The sequence below is a fragment of the Charadrius vociferus genome, unplaced genomic scaffold (genome assembly GCF_000708025.1).
Source record: "Charadrius vociferus isolate BGI_N301 unplaced genomic scaffold, ASM70802v2 scaffold409, whole genome shotgun sequence".
In the NCBI taxonomy this organism is placed as follows: domain Eukaryota; kingdom Metazoa; phylum Chordata; class Aves; order Charadriiformes; family Charadriidae; genus Charadrius; species Charadrius vociferus.
In genome coordinates this window covers 655009-674028 of record NW_009650082.1, presented here as the reverse complement: position 1 = coordinate 674028, position 19020 = coordinate 655009, and the positions used below count along the sequence as shown (strand labels likewise).

General features: G+C 49.9%; 1 protein-coding gene across 1 annotated transcript in view; it reads right to left on the bottom strand.

Moving 5' to 3' along the window:
- Nucleotides 1-496: 496 nt before the first annotated feature.
- TOX2 (TOX high mobility group box family member 2) overlaps nt 497-19020 on the bottom strand; it is a 96782-nt gene continuing 78258 nt past the window's right edge. Inside the window, exons 6-9 of the mRNA XM_009892110.1 lie at nt 11786-11866; nt 8993-9394; nt 6519-6649; nt 497-1054 (exon numbers count right to left, since the gene is read on the bottom strand). Coding sequence (XP_009890412.1) covers nt 1018-1054; nt 6519-6649; nt 8993-9394; nt 11786-11866 — 651 coding nt within the window. The 3' untranslated portion in view covers nt 497-1017. The remainder of the gene's footprint in view (nt 1055-6518; nt 6650-8992; nt 9395-11785; nt 11867-19020) is intronic.

The following is a 19020-nucleotide window of genomic DNA, read 5'->3' as shown; positions in this document are numbered from 1 at the left end:
AAAAAAAAACCCAAACCCAAAAATGCACCTTATGAGAAACGGTAATTATGCTCTCTAATTTTTCATAAATAGACAAAAATCATTGTCAGCAATTTTTAAATAGATGGACATATGGCAGAAAAAATATAATAATGCCATACAACATGGATATAAATTGTCCATTTCTTGCTGTACAAATAATAGAAACAAGTTTGGCAGGCTTTTTTTTTGTTGTTTTTTTTATACACATCTCCCTTCTATGTATAACTAAAAAATGTGCTACAATTAATATAAAATGCTTTTACTATAAAGTAAACTACTAATTTTTTTCACAAAAAAATCTTAAAGATGTCTTTAGCACAGCTCTAAAACACTTAGTAAACTACTTACAACTATCCAACAAATTATATTTTCATCTTTTTCACATTTTTCCTCTCGTATTTTGCCTTCTGCTCTCTTCCCCCCACCTACCTAGCAATAGTTTTTATTTATTTTTTGTATTTTATTTTTTTTTTTCGCCAGACATCCAAGGCCTTTGCATGTACAATATTCACACAAACTTCACATTTTCTTGCACAAAGTTTAGTGCTGTTAGCAAGTCAAAAGAGTGCATCCTCCTACTGAGCTGGCCTAACGCTGTAGGACACCAGACCTGGGCCTATGCTGCGTCTAAAAGCAGTTCGCTAGGAAAATAGTCTGTAGCTAAGCTGATGGCAAGCAGAAAAACGATCTCCTTAGGTTATTTTTTTTTGTTGGTTTTGCGTTTATTTATTTGATTTTTTTTTTTTTAATTTTTTTTTTTGTTGCTGTTGTTCTTCATGATTTATGAGGTTTTGGGCTTCCACGGAAAGTAGACTTTAGAGTTCAAAAATAATAAAAAGAAAACTGCTCTTAGAGCCTGGGAACGAAGCCAGCGACGAGGTGCAGTGGTAGCTCTCTCGTCCGTACGACTTGCTCGGTGCCTCTCCGGGTACTCTGTAAGATAGACCCTCTCCAGTGTCCTTCATCTGAGCCTCCTCAAAACCGAGATGTTGAGTTTTAGGTGAGGTAGAGTGCCTTGTCCCTTGGCAGCATGCTGTAAGAGAAGCGAGAGGCGGAAGGTGAGCCGGGCAGGGAAACAGCCGGGGAGTCGCCTGGGGGAGCTGGAATCAGCCTTTGCACGCCCGGCGGCATACCCCTTTTCAGCCCTACCGTGGTTTTTATGGCACTCCACAATGCAAAACATAAAGTGGTCTGCACCAGGGGATGGGTGTGCAGAGATGAACCCAGCAGAAGGCACTCAAGGGTCAGAGCCTGACACATTTTTAGTTCTTCCTGAGCTTCAACAACAAGGGCTAAGGCATAAATTCCTTCCTGTGGCTTAATTTTTGCTCTTGCTGGAGTTGGATTTCCCTGCAGAGCCGCCAGCTTGATGCTGGTATCAGCTCCACCATCGTGCCATGCCTGGAATCAGCCCCTTGGCCACCGGCCCCCTTCTCCATCACACGCTATACTTGGGCTAAGCCATGGAGATTTAGAAAATGGGGCTGTTCAGCCTGGAGAAGAGAAGGCTCCGGGGAGATCTTATTGCCACCTTCCAGTCCCTAAAGGGGCTCCAGGAGAGCTGGGGAGGGACTTTTTACTGGGGCATGGAGTGAAAGGACGAGGGGGAATGGCTTTCAACTGGAAGAGGGCAGGTTTAGATTAAACATTAGGAAGAAGTTTTTCCCTGTGAGGGTGGTGAGGCACTGGCCCAGGTTGCCCAGAGAGGTTGTTGAGGCCCCATCCCTGGAGGTGTTCAAGGCCAGGCTGGAGGTGGCCTTGGGCAACCTGGGCTGGTGGGAGGTGTCCCTGCCCAGGGCAGGGGGGTGGAACTTCAAGGTCCCTTCCAACCTAAACCATTCTGTGATTCTGAGACTGCATAAGGAGTAGGAGGGTCTCAAAAATACGACTGAGGGGCTTATGGCTGGAGAGGCTTATGGGTGTCCAGGAGGATTTACATCAGTTTGATGGCTGAAGAGCATGCGAGCAAGAGACACCCCCTCCTCGATGCTGCTCTCCTCCTCTCCCAAAATAAGTACAAGTACAAAAATTAATAATCGGGAAGTGAGGGGAAAAAATGCTTTGACATCGCAGGATTAGCTGGTCGTTCCCGTTGGTCTGATGAAGACAGCAGGAGGTGGAAGGAACCCAAGGAAGACTGCGGTGCTGCCTTACTCGCAGGAGGCTAGGGAGGAGGGCTGGGGGGACAGCAGCCAGGCTGTGTGCTCTGCACATCCCTGCCCCACCAGATCTTGGGCTGATCACGCCATCGAGGCAATGGCTTTGATTTCAAGAGATCCAGGTGTGTCCTGGAGAGGGAAGCCAGCTTACACCACCGAGCCACCCTGCGTGCAGAGGGCTCTACAGCAAGGCGTGCAGATAGGTGCCACCGCTCCCATCCCTGCCTGTAGCACCCGGTGCTTCAACCCTCCCTGTGGGGTGGTTGGCACGTTCAACGTGCCATCAGCAGTGTCCTACGAGGGAGCCCAGATGCTCTTTTTTTCAGGCCATAGTAGAGAGAGAGGAGTGGCTGAAGTCCCTCTCCCCTGGCTGACATCTGATATGGGTTTTGCTTTGAAATTCCATCATTTTAATGGGTTTTATCATCTACACAGACCTGATGGAAACGCCACTGGCTGCATAAAGACATCTTGGCCTTAATAGGTGGTGAAGAACTTTACAAAGGTTTGGGAGATTCTGGTGTGGGTGTGCTTGAGTGGAATAAAAGGGAAATAGCAGACAGCAAGGTAATGCTGCTGTTGATAGAGTTGTCTTCTGATAGAGTGCAGAAGAGTCCGCACTTTGTTAATCTCCACATTTTATAAACTGCATTTAAAATGTGGAGTCTTCCCTACTGCACTCAGCAAAGATTTAATGCCACTGAGCAGCAGTGAGGTATTCCAGTACTAAAACTTCATTAATTTTACAAAACATGCTACAGAACATTTCCCAGTTCATTACGAAGTATTACCATAAATAATTGAATCCAAACTAAGTGCATTTGTGGTGGTTTACCCTTGCCTTTTTACAGTGTTTGCTCATCTAGCTTCTGATTTGGAAAATTCCCTCCTTTGGAGAGGATCCTTTCATTGTTAGCAGGAATTAACGAGGTTACAAGTGTCAGGATGAAGTGGCTGTACATAGTTTTTTGCTTCTGGACAAAGTATAACTAAGCGCATCCCGTCTTTTTGCCCAAAGGAGAGTGGGAAGAGGGGACAAAATTTGCTAAATAATGGTACCCCAAAAGAACCTAATCCATGCCTTATGCATGAGAGGGAGGACATAGCAAGATGAATCCAGTTCAGTATTATCACCAAAATACCTAAATGCCAAGAGACAAATGTAAACGCAACCTGAAGACGGCTGTGGTATGGAAAGCGTTGTAATCAGAAGTCGGGGTAGAAAAAAATATGAGTGAGGTGCCTCGAGGAATTAAGAAAGATTTGCAAGTGATGGCAAACCAAGCTGCACCCTTGGTACAGGTGAACCGGTTCCCTCGGGGAAAGTCACTGCAAAGCACAGGTACTGCGCGGGTGCCTGGGAAAGAGCAAGCGCGAGAATAAGGCTGTCAGGTGAGGGAGACAGGGGACTATGTAAGTAGTTTGTGATATGACGGCAAAAAAAGCAATAAAATTGTATGCTGCAGTTGCTTGTGGGAAGTGATAGTCGTATACTAAGCAGGAGCTGAGAAATGCTACCCGTGTCTTCGCTAGCGATCTAGGACAGCTTGGGCTTCAGCCCAGAAAGAGCTAGGAAAATTGGATGGAAGTCAGTAAGCACAAAATCATTAAGAATGGGGAGAGGATGAGCTAAGAAAGATTTAAAACTCTCTAACACGGCTGGTTTATGAATTAAGGAGTGTCTGCTCACAGCATCCTAGAATTTGAGGGGCATAAGGGAAGCAGTGTCATTTAACGGCATTTTAACTAGCACTGATAGGCTGGGAAAATAAAAAAAACAACAGCAGATCCCTTATTCGATGGAGAGGGACAGAGAGAAAGACAACCTTGTCAGTTTTTCAGAAGTTGTCTGGGCGACAAACACCACAGAAAATGTAGGACTGGGAGGTTTTACCCCTGCTAACACAGTGCCAACACATGTTGGAAGCTAAAGAAATATCGAGGTCAGAAATGACATGAAAATCCTAACCTGGAGAGCAAGATGGGACTGCCTGTGTGCTGGGGAGGTCGGTGCGATCCCCTCTTTCAGGAACCTGGCACCTTACAGCTGAGCCAGATCACAACAGAAAATAATCCTTTTTCTTTCCAGCCCGTTGCTGCTTTTGCTCCTCAGAGTGCCGCTTCTATTGCAATTAAGAAAAATGCAGTTTTGAGGTTGAGATGGGCAGTTACATGATCCAGAGACTTCCCGATTACACCTCAAACTGTGCCGATGAATCAAACCCAACAAGATGCACCTTCCCTTTATCACCGCTTTGCTGATTGCCGGGGCGGCTCAGGCGCACAGCTCACCCTGCATCCTCCCGCCCGGCTCTGGGCACAGCGCCGCCGCGCAGCCCGAGGGTAACTTTGAACGTCGCTTGCAAATTAGCACCAAGTACGGCGGAGAAAGCGGTACAGGCAGGAAGATGAGGAGAAGCAGATCATCTCTCTTCTCGACATTGAGTGTAACCTTGAGACGCAACCAGGGCTGCAGCCCTACGAAGGCGCGCGGATGCTACAGGCGATGCAGGGCATGCAGGTAGGCAGCAAATCCCAGGGGCCAGCAGGAGCAGGAGGTGACGGCACTGCTGCATTTTACGATAAAATGAGAACAAGGCAGCTTTGGGAGCTGCCAGCAGCTCGTGTGTCCCTCGTCGCGGGAGATGGGCTCCTTCCTCAACAGAGACTGCGACATTTTTCACTGCGCTCAGCGCTCTCTGCAGTACTGATCTATATCCATCTGAGTTCACTGCTATAATCTACTCTATAATAATTATCTGGAAGTCTCTGCATAATCTGTCTGGTTTTAGAATGATTTTTTTTTTTTTCCCCCCAGAAAGCTGCGATAAACCCATGAAATTCGATATTTCTGCTGTGACAAAGGCCTGAAACGCATGAGCTTTGATCACGAATGGCATCGGCCTTCTGCTTACCATACGGCACTCCAGCCAGATGTCACGGAGCTCATCTTAGCAACACAAAACTCAACCCTGACGACTACGGGAGCGTTTCACCTGTTTCTAGAGTGCCCTGAGTTTTCTGCGTGGGGGGCAGTGGGATTCGCAGAGGGAATCAAGTGCTTTCCCAGCTGACCCCCGAAGTAGCGACGTGTTATCTCTAGGGAGGTTAATTGCTGCGGGAGCTGCCGCTGCACAGCCCCTCTGCACACTGGGATGTGCCATAACCCTCCAAGCATCTCTAGCGTTTTGCCCGCAGCATCTAAAGCGACTTTTATCCCACAGTCCCAAACAGGTTCCCTCTTTCAGGTTGTCTGCGGAGCCTTCAGGAAGGAGCAGGCAAAGGTCTCCGGCAGAGCCCAGACCCATCCAGGTAGCTGAGCCCCCTCGGGCAGGCAGACAGCGGCGATATTCTAATGGCTCAGCGAGTTATTTATTTCCCTGAAAGAAATAAATGTCTGTACAGTCTGTGCCTGGCCCAGCAATTGTAAGTGCGCTGCTGGCACAGACGGGAGCTGTGCTCTGAAAAGGCCGTGAGCTTGCTATTATCTCCAGTGAAAGCACTATGTTCCAGTACTTCAAGCAAATCAAACAATACTCAGAAGCTCCCAAGCCTCCTTCCCTACCTGCTCTCCCGGCAAACTGCGTGCCTGTTTTACAGAGCACAAGAGCGGCCTCCGAATTGTTATTGCTGAGCCAAGAGCAGTGGATCGGGCAGAGGGTGGAAACGGCTTTCCCACCCTCCCTGCCCCCCAGTTCTGAGACTATCCCGATGTTTTCCTTCATTGGGGAATTCAAGCGGCGTCGAAGGGACCTTCGTGCGGGCACATTCGTGCCAGAGCTTGTTGGGCATAAAGGGGAAGATCTGTGCAGATGTCTGGGCTTTTCCTGCAAGGTGCAGCACACTGGAGCATCGTGTGGCTCTGGGGAGGGTGAGGCTTTGTACACCATCGTGGTGGAACCCCAGCACCCGTTAGGGACCCAGTGCTACAGACAACTACGGCAGGTTGTGGCCTCAGAGATAAGAGCAATCGCTTTAGGAACAGAAGGACATTGCTTATGGACATGGCCACCTTCAAACCTCCAGGGACTCTCCTGGGGAGACCGGGCTTCTCTGGCCTGCTCTAGAAGGAAACGTGTCCAAATCCTCCATTGCTAAGTGGGATGGAAACACAAAAAAAGGAAACCTCTTCATCCCCAATGAAGAATTTATCTGTGATTTTTAAGCCACCTGTTTCCATAGCATCACTTCAGTGAGCCTACAGGGAAGGGGAAACCTTGAACTTCCTTGACCATAACCAGCTTGCTGTACATGTTAGGGCAGGTTCTCAGCTGTCCTACACCGTCACAGTTCAGGTAACAGAAAATGCATTAGAAATGTGCTGTTTTGTCTACTGGCCTGCAGTGGTTAATCCCACACTCTCTGCTGGGGTAGTCGTTGTCCCACTCGGTGCTTCCTGGCGGGTTTGATGCACCAGGCGAACGGGGTCCAACGCTGTTTTGAAACTCAGATGAAATATGTGAGAAGTCCTGCAGGGTGGAAAGGAAAGGAAGGGTTAGAGGAGTACAAACAGCAGGAGAAACAGCGGATCTAATAATATGACATAAACACGTTGCATTGCCCCAAACCCGCGGCAGCGCAGAGTACAGGGGGAGCCCCAGGGACAGCGGCGGGTCCCAGCCCAGGACCCGAAACCACCGGGGTGAGACCCCACAGAAGGCGAGTTCTCGCAAGCAGCCGTCAACGCAGCAACATCTGCTTTACATCCCGCTTCCCCCCGCTCTTGTTTTTCAGGCCCTCCCTCCTCAGGGGGCGGTAAATGGCTGCAGAAGACACGTGGCCACGAAAGGCTCCGAATCAGCAGCCGGGCAATCAAAACCGGTTTCCCACTTCAGGTGGCAGCCCCCTTCGCAGCACCGCGTTAGCCCGTCCTAATGTACGCTAACAAGGTAAGGAACATCCACGCCAGCAACGCTCCCTCCATCAGCTGTCACCGCGAGCAATTTAGCAAGGACGCCGGGGAACTGTTTTATTTGAAAGCTGATTAGCTTTCCTGATTTTTTTGGGGGGTTGGCTTAATTAGGTAACATTAGGCAATGTATATAAACAAGAGTCGCGGCAGTTACCTGACCAAGAACATGATTTTCTCCAAAATATCCAAATTAGGGCAGTGTGGGGTATTTTCTTTTTTTTTTTAAACTTTTTATTTTTTAGTCACAAATTTACATGGGATGAAGATTCACAAAATGCTGCCCTCAGCAACAACAACTACCCCAACCAAAGTGATTACGGGGATCCCCTTTTACGCTCATTTCTGGACGCAGGCTATCACCAAATTACTTTTGCTTATGTAGAGCTAACACCCAACCACCGTGCTGGAGAAGTTACTTGCAGTACCCTGAGCAGGTTAGAAATTAAAATCTGATTAAGGATTTGACCTTCCCACATCTGCTGCTTTTTTATTGTGGTCGGGTATAACTGTGCTTCCACACCCCTGCTCACCTTTGGTTTTCTTCCACTGCAATATCTGTTCCTCAATTAACAATCTCTGTTTCCACAAAGTGAGCCCCAAACTGAATAGGTCACGTTATGGGAAAGAAAGCTCTGTTCATTGCTAAAGTACTGTATATATACAGCGTACTGTGATATATAAAGTACTGTGATATATAGCCAGTAAACATGTGAAACACAAATTATTCAGCCAGCTGGGTGAATAGAGCAGTTAAAAGTATCATCAAGTAAATGGCAGCAGCTGTGAATTCAGAGGACACGTCCTCCACTGTGAATAGTCCGTCCAGTTCATATTCCAGATGGAGAAACTCGGGAAACCACTCGTCTCCTCCTTTGTACGCTGGCAACCTCTCTATAAGGTATAGGAAATATTTTTTTGCTGTAGCCAATTTTTTCCTCCAGATACATTTTCGCCGTTGCAGGTTTAAAGAGGAGAGACTTTCGCCCCGCAGACTGGCTCCCGGAGCGTGGGCTGCCGGGCTGAGCCGGGCATGGCTGAGGATGGTTCACTTCCACAGGTTTTACGCATTCGTAGCACACGTCTGTAGGATTTGCTTTGCTGCCATGCCCTTAGTAGAGGCACACACGCAAGCACACATTGCGTGCGCTCGGCTCTCTGCCACGGAAGTGATTTTTCTCCTATTGCAAGGCAGTTTTTGGAAACGTATTGATTTTATATTTTGTTTGTGACATTCCCTCCATCCTTTTTCCCCTTCTCCTGGCAACCCCCCTGCATCCCTGCTATTACCCCGTGCCCTTCCAGCCCTGCTTCTTCTCTCAGCAATGTCACGAGAGGGGTTTCTCACTGGCTCTCCAACCCATAGCTTCAGATCATGGAATCATAGAATTGCTGAGGTCGGAAGGGACCTTTAAGATCATCAAGTCCAACCATTAACCCAACCTGATGAAACTACTTCTGAACCATGTCCCCAAGTACCACCTCTACCCTTTTTTTAAACACCCCCGAGGATGGTGAATCCACCCCCTCCCTGGGCAGCCTCTTCCAATGTTTGATAACCCTTTCAGATGCCCATCAGCAAACCTCCCGCCCCCCCCCCAGAGAAGGCTGGGGGACCAAGGAGCTTTTACCACAGCTTCCGCATCTTCCTGCGCTGAAAGAACCTTCATTGCTCCATCGCACAAATCTGACCCATTTGTGGGGGTGCTCATGCTCCCAGCTCAACCCTTTTGAAAACACCACCCCCAAACTACAAGATCATCAAGCCGACGGAGCCGGGAGAAGACTCCCTTGGGGACAACATGACGCCCAACATCTCCAAACCATCCAGAAACCACCAGACCCAAGGGGAAGGAGGGGAAACGCTGCGGTTCGTGCCGCAAACCCCTCTCTGAGGACTTACCTGCTGCCCGGGAGGCGAGGCGTTCATGGGGGGCTGTACCTGTAGTGCCATGGGGGGGGACAGGAGGGGCTGCTGGGGGACCTGCTGCATGCTGAGGGGCTGGCTGAGGAGGGAGCTCTGCGGGTGGTGCAAGGAGAGCTGCTGGTGGAGGGGAGGGCTGATCTGGAAGGAGGGCGGTGGGGAGGCACTGATGCTGGGCAGCATGGGTTTGGAGGTGAGGGTCCGGGAGAGGCCGGGGTGGCCGCGGTAGTTCTGCAGGTCCGATGGGGAGAGGAAGGAGCCCAGGCCGGGGTAGGGCGAGGAAGCCTGCGGCGGCATCGGGTACATGGGCTGCTTGGGGGGGATCATTTTGGAAGGTGGATTGCTTTGGGCGCTTTTCGTCTCCCCCTGGTCAGCGGAGCTCTGCGGGAAAACAGAACGGAGGGTGAGGAGAAGGAAGGAAGGAAGGAAGGAAGAAAGGAAGGAAAGATCGTTATGTGTCCCGAGACGTCCGTCCATCCGTCCGAGCTAACCCAACTCCCCACGGCTCCTGCTCCTCTCCCACCAGCCAGCACTCGCACTTCTAGCCCTGTGGCTCGCTGGGTGACCGCAGGCTGGGCGCAGCGTCCGCATCGGCGAAATTCAAGTCCAGTAACTCAACAGTGCCTTCGGCAGAGCCTGGAGCACCAAAGGGGCATCAACCCGCCCACCTGCAGCTCACTCCTTGGGTCCCACAGAGGTGGGTGACAAAAATAATTTTTGCTTCCAACAGAGAACGAACAGGACTGTTCAAACTCTGCTTTCCCAATCCCGTGCATTCCGGCAGCCCTGGTGGGGTCTACAATGCACAGGACAATGGTGGCCTCGTTTCTGCAGGAAAAAGAGAAGAACAACAGGACATTTTCTGGCTCAGACAATGAGGTTTTTGTCCTGCGATGGGCTCTGTAATGATACTCCAGATCCTTTCTCGCCCGGCAGCCAGGATCACACTGTGCTGTTTTACTCAAAATAAAGTTGCTCTACTGCAAAAATTCCTCACTGGAGAAACTGGAAAAAAAACGAAACCACAGAGTGTGGTGACCCCATGCCTTCCACGCTACCTGCCCACACTGCTCCTGGGCACGTTCAAGGCACGACCCTCAGATGTTTCCAGCAGGACCAAGAAGAGCTTTTAAACCCACAAACAGTCCTTTCCATTCCCTTTTACTGTACTCGCTGCGGTTCTGTTTACAAGTTAAGACAGGTACTGGTGCTCATGTCTGTACAGCGCCTTTGAGCCCTTCCAGCCCACCACCACAATCACACAGATCCCACAGGTGATGGCTGATTTGGGGCATCACATCATTTCCCATAGCAGCTGAATGCGATGATGAAGTGCTGAGGGTGTGGTATGGTACCAAGGAGAAGCTTTGGAGGGAAAACAGCCTGGTACACACACTCACAACCCAAGGGCAGCATGTCCCCCTGAGCCAGCAAGCCTACGAGCTCCGCAGGAGCCACCTCAAATACACAGGCAATAAATACCCGTGTCCCCTCTCTGAAGGCATGGAGGAGGGGAAGGTGTGAGATCTGGGATGGGTGTCCATGTTTGGAAGACTGGGATGGGCAGGCGCTTGGCCCATCATCGCCTCCCCGGGTGCAGCCTTGCAGCACCGGGAGTTCCCGTGTCAACCTGCAATCCCCTGAAGGTTCATTATTAGGCACCCAAATGGGCTCTCTGGCTTTCACCTGACTGCAGCGCGTTAAGCACATATGTGCTCAGATGCTCCTCAACCCACAGTGATGGGTCTCGCTCCCTGGAAGCCCCACTCTTGCCTGAACGTGCATGGCAGAAGCAGGACACGGCGTCCTGCCCAGCCAGAACAGCCCCCATGCCCGGCCCAGGGTGCAGGCAGGGTGTTGGCACGTGGCTGCTGCCCAGTGCTGGCCGGTGAGCCCGGGGCTGGCGTGTCACCTTCCCCCAGACCAGTCCCTGCTGTCACCCACAGTGAGACTCGTCCCCCTGCCCTCACCGGTGCTCCCTCATTTGCTGCACTCACACCTGAGAGCCAGGCGAGGGGACAGGCAGCAGGGACACCTCTGTCCCTCAGCAGGGACACCCCTCCCCTGCTGTGACACCCGCTGACAAAGATGACCCAAAGTGGGGTCTCGTTTCAGGGTGCTGAAGGCAGCATGCAGGATGCAGAGCATTTCTTTTAGCTCCTCGGGAATCACAGAATGGTTTAGGTTGGAAGGGACCTTCAAGATCATGTAGTTCCACCCCCCTGCCCTGGGCAGGGCCACCCCCCCCCAGCCCGGGTTGCTCCAAGCCCCGTCCAACCTGGCCTTGAACACCTCCAGGGATGGGGCAGCCACAGCTTCTCGGGGCAACCTGCCCCAGGGGCTCACCGCCTTCACAGGAGAGAATTTCTCCCTAATATCTCATCTAAATCTCCCCTCTTCCAGTTTGAAGCCATTCCCCCTCATCCCATGGCTCCCGTCCCTGATCAAGAGTCCCTCCCCAGTTTTCCTGGAGCCCCTTTAGGGACTGGAAAGCTGCTATGAGGTCTTCCTGGAGCCTTCTCTTCTCCAGGCTGAACCCCCCCAACTCTCCCAGCCTGTCCTCCCAGCAGAGGGGCTCCAGCCCTCCCAGCATCTCCGGGGCCTCCTCTGGACCACTCCAACAGGTCCAGGGAAGGTGGCTAACACTGATATCAGTTCTGATAGCACAATTACACTGTATTTCTTATAAAACTGATCCTCCCCAGAGAGTCCCATGAGTTACAACGAATTCAGCATTGCCACGACCAGCAACCATGCACGCACGGGCTCTACCTTGGAGACGAGGCTGGCCCGGTACGCTGCCAGGGCTTTCAGGTACTCCTTCTTCGCGGCTTCTGTTTTCCTCTTGTACGCCTGAAAGGACCAAGCAACGGATAATAATTAATAAAGCAGAATAGGGTGCTGCTGGGCTCGGCTGCACTCTGCGGGCTCAAGGGGACCCCCCACCGCTGAGGCCGTTCCTGCACGCACGTCTGCACGGAAAACTCATTTCTGCTGGGGAGGAATTTACCCCAAATCAAGCAGATAAAGTTCCTGAATTGGACCACACTGGGATTTTTGGAGGCGCCCCAGGCCAGAGCGGTCTGCGTGCCTGGGCGGGTATTTATGAGTGTCTGCTCTAAGAGACATAGACTGATTTTATAGGATGAACTCAGTGAAATGACTTCCCCACAGGAACCAGGGGAAAGCGTGATCCAGGCTCTTGGAAGAGCGAGACAAGAGGCAAAATCCCCAAATGATAGGATGAGCTTAAAAAACGGTGAGACATTCAGAAATCCTAAACTACTTCGTTTTCTTGGCTTCCCCATTACCAAGTCGTTAGAGCTCAATGCTTTCAGGCTCTTCTCCACAGCCCTGACAGCCGGGAAGCCCTTTCTCAGCATATAAAAGCTGAGATTTTTGCCAAATCTTATGACTCTGGGAGCTGGGGCTTGCAGGGAAACAGCAAGCAATAGGAGAGTTTGCTACTCCAAGAAAAAATACAAACAAACCAGCTTTGTAAGAGTGAATTATTGTTTATTCTTCCTTCTCTCCTCCAAATGTTTCATGATCATTTCACGGTGCTGGTCCCCTTTCTGCCCAGAGTTTGGTCCTTCACGTATGTAAAAATAACGATGTACTCCAGCCTGTCTCAAGCAGCGTGAGTCTTCATGGGGTTAAGCAGATTAAAGTGAGAAGAATATTTTAAAATGGAATCAAAATTTCAGCAAAAAGGCAGAAACTCCCAAGAAAAAGACCCATCGGTCCTCTCCTCTGCTGGAAACTCAAAGCCCTCCTCAAGTGGTGCACCCGAAGTTGATTTCAATTAGAACAGATTTCCATACATTTAATTCTGCTTTTGAAACAATGACATCTTTCAACACCCAAGGTGCTGCAGCCCAGTGGGGATATTTATCTCCTTTTCCCTGCAAATTTCCACGGCCACGACAGCACCCTATACTCCCTTCTACCACCAACCTCCGAAGGGAAAATAACCTTCCAGCAGTGAAACTATCCAGTTATTTGGATTCCAGTTTAAAATCAGTACAGATAAATTCTATTAAAAATGGTTTGAAAACCTTCTTTTCCTTGTTAAATCAGAGAGATTCCTGTAATGAAACGTTTTTGACTTGACACACCGGAGGTCTCAGATGGTAATTTTCTGAAACGGAGCGTTTTCCTCAGTTTGTCTTTGGCTTTATGGTATTGAGGAAGTATTATATTTGCTCCATTCAGACCCAAATTACATTTCAAAATGTCAGCCTGAAGAAGAGTTTGCCTGTGAAAAGCAACTATTTCTTCAAACTGTATCAGTTCCCCTAATAAAAGCTATTACCTTTCTCTACAGTCCTCGCCTCGCTAATGTCCCTAGCCCATCGCGGGGCCACCAGTGCCGCTGCCACAGCATTTACTGGAAAGCAGAAATTCCGGGTGTCCCCAGCGCTGCTGCTACCCGATGCTCTTAAATGCGGACCCTTCTGCCCGCACAGCGATGAGACACGAATTCCCGTGCCTCGGGCTGGTGCACCACTGGCCATCGCTGGGTGCTGATGGATTGAAAACGTATTTGTATTTCTCCTCTGTAACAGCAAAATACCAAGAGCTTTTTTGCCTTTTTTTTTAAAAAAAAAAAAAAAAAAAAAAGTCTGGGACAGTGGGAAATCAAAGTACGTGCAGCCGCGTGGAGATTAATTCAATTATTAGGAAGACTTGTCTGGAGAAAAACATGCAATTTATGGATAGTGAGAGGGCAGGTAAATGAGACTTCCTTAAGCTAAATGCAAATAAATGGATACCCTGTGCTCGTCTTCATCTCCATCACTTTTTTTTTCCTGCTACATCTTCCCCCCCCCATCTGTCCTTGTCTTTCATAGAATCACAGAATGGTTTAGGTTGGAAGGGGCCTTCAAGATCATGTAGTTCCCCCCCCTGCCCTGGGCAGGGACACCTCCCCAGCCCACCAGGTTGTCCAAGCCCCGTCCAACCTGGCCTTAAACACGTCCAGGGAGGGGGCAGCCACAGCTTCTCTGGGCAACCTGGGCCAGGGGCTCACCACCCTCAGAGTGAAAAATTTCTTCCTAATGTTTAATCTAAACCTGCCCTCTTCCAGTTTATAGCCATTCCCCCTCGAGCTCCAGTGCAATATTTATAACCTTTAAAATTTTAATTTAAACATTGACAAAACCATGTTACTTCCTAATTAAATCCCATTTTCTCCCAGGGATTTTAATTTCAAAGTAATTTATCAGATTTAAGGATCCTCAAAACATTTTGCATGTTTTTCTTTCTAACCTGCCATGCCCGCTGATTTATTTTCCTTATTCGTAAGCGGAAGGATTCATTAGTCATTAAGCGAGTGGGTGGGTTGGGGGGGGGTGGGGGAGCAAAAATGGTTAGTGATTATGAAAACAAAAAATCAGAGCTGTAAGAAGCATATGTTGGGATCGTAATCCTGACACCTCTGTGTCTCAGCAAAGCAGCTAGTAATTGTACCGTAATGAAATGTTCTTGTTTGATAACCAGTTAATTAGAGAAGACAATTATTCCAAACCCCGCTGACGCCCACGAACGGCTCCGTGTCGTGCAGGCACTGAATGACAGCCGGAGCTGTTGTCGGTAACCTCTGCATCCCAGCCCGCCCGCTTTAGCAGAAACGCTGCTTCCCAAGCCTGGAGAAGGATAAAAAGAACCCAAACTCTCCCCAGAACATCAAGGCAGTCCACCGATCCCAAGTGAAAAGGTCTCTGCTGCAATCCTACATGGACTTGAGGGCATTTTGCTTCAAAAAAGAGATAGACCATCAGAAAAGAAGAGATGAAAAGTGCAGCAAAGGTCTCCAGGAAGAGGGTTGAAGGACTCGGTTTCTTTAGCTAGGAGAGAAGGCCAAGAGGACTCACAGCCTCCAAATGCGACGCAGCAAAGGAAGAGGCAATGAATGAACTTCTGCATCGACTGCAGATAGGAAAAGAGGCAATAGGCTTAAATTGTAACAAGGGAAATGTTGGCTAAGCAAGAGGAAAGCGTTCCTAACAGTAAGGATAATTAAGCACGGGAAGAGATTGCCTGGGGAGATGTGTAATCTCCACCCCTGAAGGTTTAAGAACAGATTAGGCATACATCCATCAAGAATGGCTTAAGTAGAGATGATCCTGACTTCAGGCAGCAGGATGGTCTGGTTGACCTCTTAAGTCTCTCCTTGCCCTCCTTTCTATGATTCCATGACTGGGTTCTTCTTTTCCCCCAAATGTATAAATTTGGATTTTATTCTGCTTGTAAATCTGGAGGGGTTTTCTTGTGACTATTATACATTTTCCTGCAAGATCTCTCTTGGGATCATCATAACTTATGGCTTATTCGTAAGACGACTCGAAAGTACTTCCTCCCTGTGCAGCGGTATCTGCCACACCATCCTTCTCTTTGCATACGGCTTCCACACGGCCGTGGGAAATGCATACAGCAAACACGGCCACGTCATCCTTATTCCTTCCCAGCTCTTCCTCACCTCCCCGCACCCTCCTCTGTATCCCTCCCGCTCCCTTCTTGGGGAAGACTTACTCTGTCCCTCCCTCCCTTAAAACCAACTAACCCAAGCTAGATTTACCGTTTAAATCTCAGCACATCTTCGGACTAATACCTATAGTCTGGATTGCTAAACCCTGAGGTCAACACGCTTGGACATGGGAGGCCCTGTCAATGATGCCCATCACAGGCTGCTGGTTAAGCAGTACTCCCACTCCCCCAGGCTCTCCCAGCTACGGCATGGGAGCTGTTGAGCATCTGACATCCCTGAGGACACCTACGTAAAAGGCTCTGGCAATGGGAAGCATTTGCACGGTTTCAGGAGAGCTCCTCCTTTACCCTGGTGGACATACAGTGTTGTGAAGCAGTCCTTTGGAGAATGAATGGATAAACCCATAATCCAGCAGCAATTACCATTGATTAAAGCTTCCTCAAAGGTTCCTGCTTTCCTCTGTCTTGACTTCATGGTGCCACCTGGCTGTAAGTCATCTATCACTCCATGCGAGGGCACACGTGTGTTCTCAGGACAACCCACAGAAGACTCCAAATGAAACAGAGGAGGAAGGTGACAAATCCAACCCCTAACCTCCAATGAAAAGCACACAACATTCGTCTTCCACACTTCTGATCTTGCTTTCCAAGAGGAGAAGTCACATTTTTGGAGCTGCTTGTAGGAGCAGTTCTGATCCTTCACATCTTCCCTATTATTATCCTGGTCTCCACCAGACCTTTCTTGAAGCCTTGTTTGGGATCGGTGCTTTCATCCTCTTCTGGTACATGGCTTTCCTTGACACTCAAAAGATGCTGAGACCTCCTTCCAGCCCGGGGCAACTGGTTGGACCCTTCCAGACCCTCACTGCCAGGGGTTTGGGGCAGCCTACAGCCTTTTGGAAAGCAGCCACCAGTGGTGGCTCCACTGCTGACAGCTCTGTGCAATGCTGGAATTGGGCAGTTTGGTGGCCACGCTGTCAGCCAGCACCTGCTGCACGCGGTCCCCATGGGATGTCTCCCCTGTGGTGGCTCTGCCGTAATGCAGCTTTACAGCTGGCTCGAGATGCCTCCGTCCCACTGCAGATATACACAGTGTCCTGTCACCAGGTGATGTATCAGGTTCAATGAGCAGATGGATCTGATTAGATGGGTGATCTATTATTTTCTGCTGAGCCAGTAATTTCTCTGCTGGGTAATTTATCCCTGGAGTGTGAACGCTGTGTTATTCTCCCGGCTGTGCATTTGGATGGGAAAATCACATACGCATTTGACCAGGGAGTCACTTAGCATTACCGAACCGCTCCTGGTGAAGCAGGGCTGTTGCGAGCAAGAACTCACCTCCGGTACCTTTGTGTCCCCAGTGAGTCCCCAGATTCATAAACTCAACTGAAAATGCCGATTTTGTCCACCATTGCTTCTGCTCACTTAGGATGGGAAGCCCTGGCTTAGCCTGAAGTTCACTCAGCAGATTGCTCAGGAACTTCTTGATGCCTCTGCTCTGAGTTTCCAGGGTGGAGGGAAACATCGACTCGAAGCTTTGAATTTGTTGCTGGATTTCCTAGCAAAAAGCAGCAGGTTCCAGAGACATCTGCAACGGTCGGCTTGGCAGTGTTCCCAGGCTCCATCATCACCCGGCTCCAAACCAACATCCTTTTCCCTCAAAGTACAGTGGGCAATGGGAAGGTGCTCAGAGAGGGAATAAAAGAACACGGCAGAGAAGAGCAAGACCCACCAGTGACTTCTCAACGTGCTCCGGAGAGTCTCCAGGCTTATCACAGAATCCCAGAGTGGTGGGGGTGGGAAGGGCCCTCTGGAGCTCCCCCATCCCACCCCCCGCCAGAGCAGGGGCACCTCCAGCAGTGGCACAGGACGGCGTCCAGGCGGGTTTGGGATGGCTCCACCTCTCTGGGCAGAAATGAAATGCCCCTGGTGGAGGACACCCACCCAGGACTGGGTGTCACCTGCTCTGGAGCAGAGGTTGCCTGCGGGAGGGCTGGTGGCCCCGTGGAAGGAGGGGAGGGGGCTGCAGCCCTGACGGGTGGCTCAAACTGGGACTGGGCTGCGAGCGCGACGTCCGTGCTGGGGGAAAGAAGCCTTCCTAGGGAATTAGCAGAGTTTGCTCCGATCTAGTGCTCAAATTCTTCTAATTTCTGTCAAATCAGGCAGCCCTTTAAGACCTCGCTGGGTAACGCTGCGAACGCCGCCCTATATCTGCTAAGGAAATAAAATAACACGGAGGCACAGGATTCCGCCAGCCTGGAGCAGGGACTCGGAGCTGCAGGCGGATTACTCCGACAGGTACCCCCATTTGATGATAATGGCTGAATTAGCATTTCACTCTCCACCGAAGTCTAAGCTATCTCTACAGGAACAGCTGCTAAACTATTTGCAAAGTTCAAAGAGTATGTATTAATTTTTTTTTTTCTTTTTCCCCGAGTCACATTCTTCAGATTCCCATGTAAGCTTCTTAGAAAGGGCCACGCCAGCTGTTGAAGAATGAAGATTACAACGTCCTGCTAATGCAACGCCGGAGATATTTAAAGGTATTCTTATTTACTGCCGTTATGCACGTGTGGCCACACTGGAAGGGGTTAAAATGGGGAAGAAAACGGCGCTTTGCTGAACAGGTGTCCTTGAGCGGTACCCAAGGACACGGAGATTGCTAATCCTGTATTCCACAGCATGATCAAATCACCAGGCAACAGATATAAATAAAAAAAGGCAGGAAATAAGGAAATTTAGATACAAGTGTGTCAGAGGGAAAATGAAGATTCATTGTGAAGAGGCTGAGAAGAGAAGAAGAAGAAGGAACAAAATGACAAAGGCACAAATGATAAACCAGTAAGAACGAAAGAAAGGCGGGGGGGAGAGCTTCTCTGTGAAATACATGTCTGTGACAGCAGCAGCCAAATCAAAGATGCTCCGAGATTATATGGTTTCTTGCATAATGCGCATTCTGGTTCCTGCTCGGTGTTTGTCTTTCAGCTAGTGCGCAGGGAAAAAAAAACCCAACCCTATCTGAAATGGGACGTGAGCAACCTTTATTTCACTTGTTTCATCAGGAGGAGAAAGCAAATTTGCTTTGTGGGAGCAGCAGCACCTGCTCAATGGCAAATAAATAGCTACAGCTTTGATATTACAGTGCATATAATCATTAGCAGCACAAATGGCAGAGGATTTAACCCTCCGCCTGCCGGCCTGAGCTCACCGGCCAAGGGGCGGCATCTCCTTCCTGCCCCAGAGATGCTCCGGGCACCTGCGGTGGGGCGAGCGCAGCTCTGCCTGCCTGGGGTGGGGGGCACAGGACCACCCCTCCTAGCCCGAGGCACCGGCGGCGTGGCTACGAGCCACCGGCACTGGGCTTTCCTCGTCCCTTCGGCACTGGCAGGGCGGCCACCCCACACTCTACGTAACTCCTCTGTGCACGATGGAGATAGGAGGGAGGGATGGAGGGAGGGAGGGAGGGAGGGAGGCATGGATGGAGGGATGGAGGGAGGGATGGAGGGAGGGAGACGTGG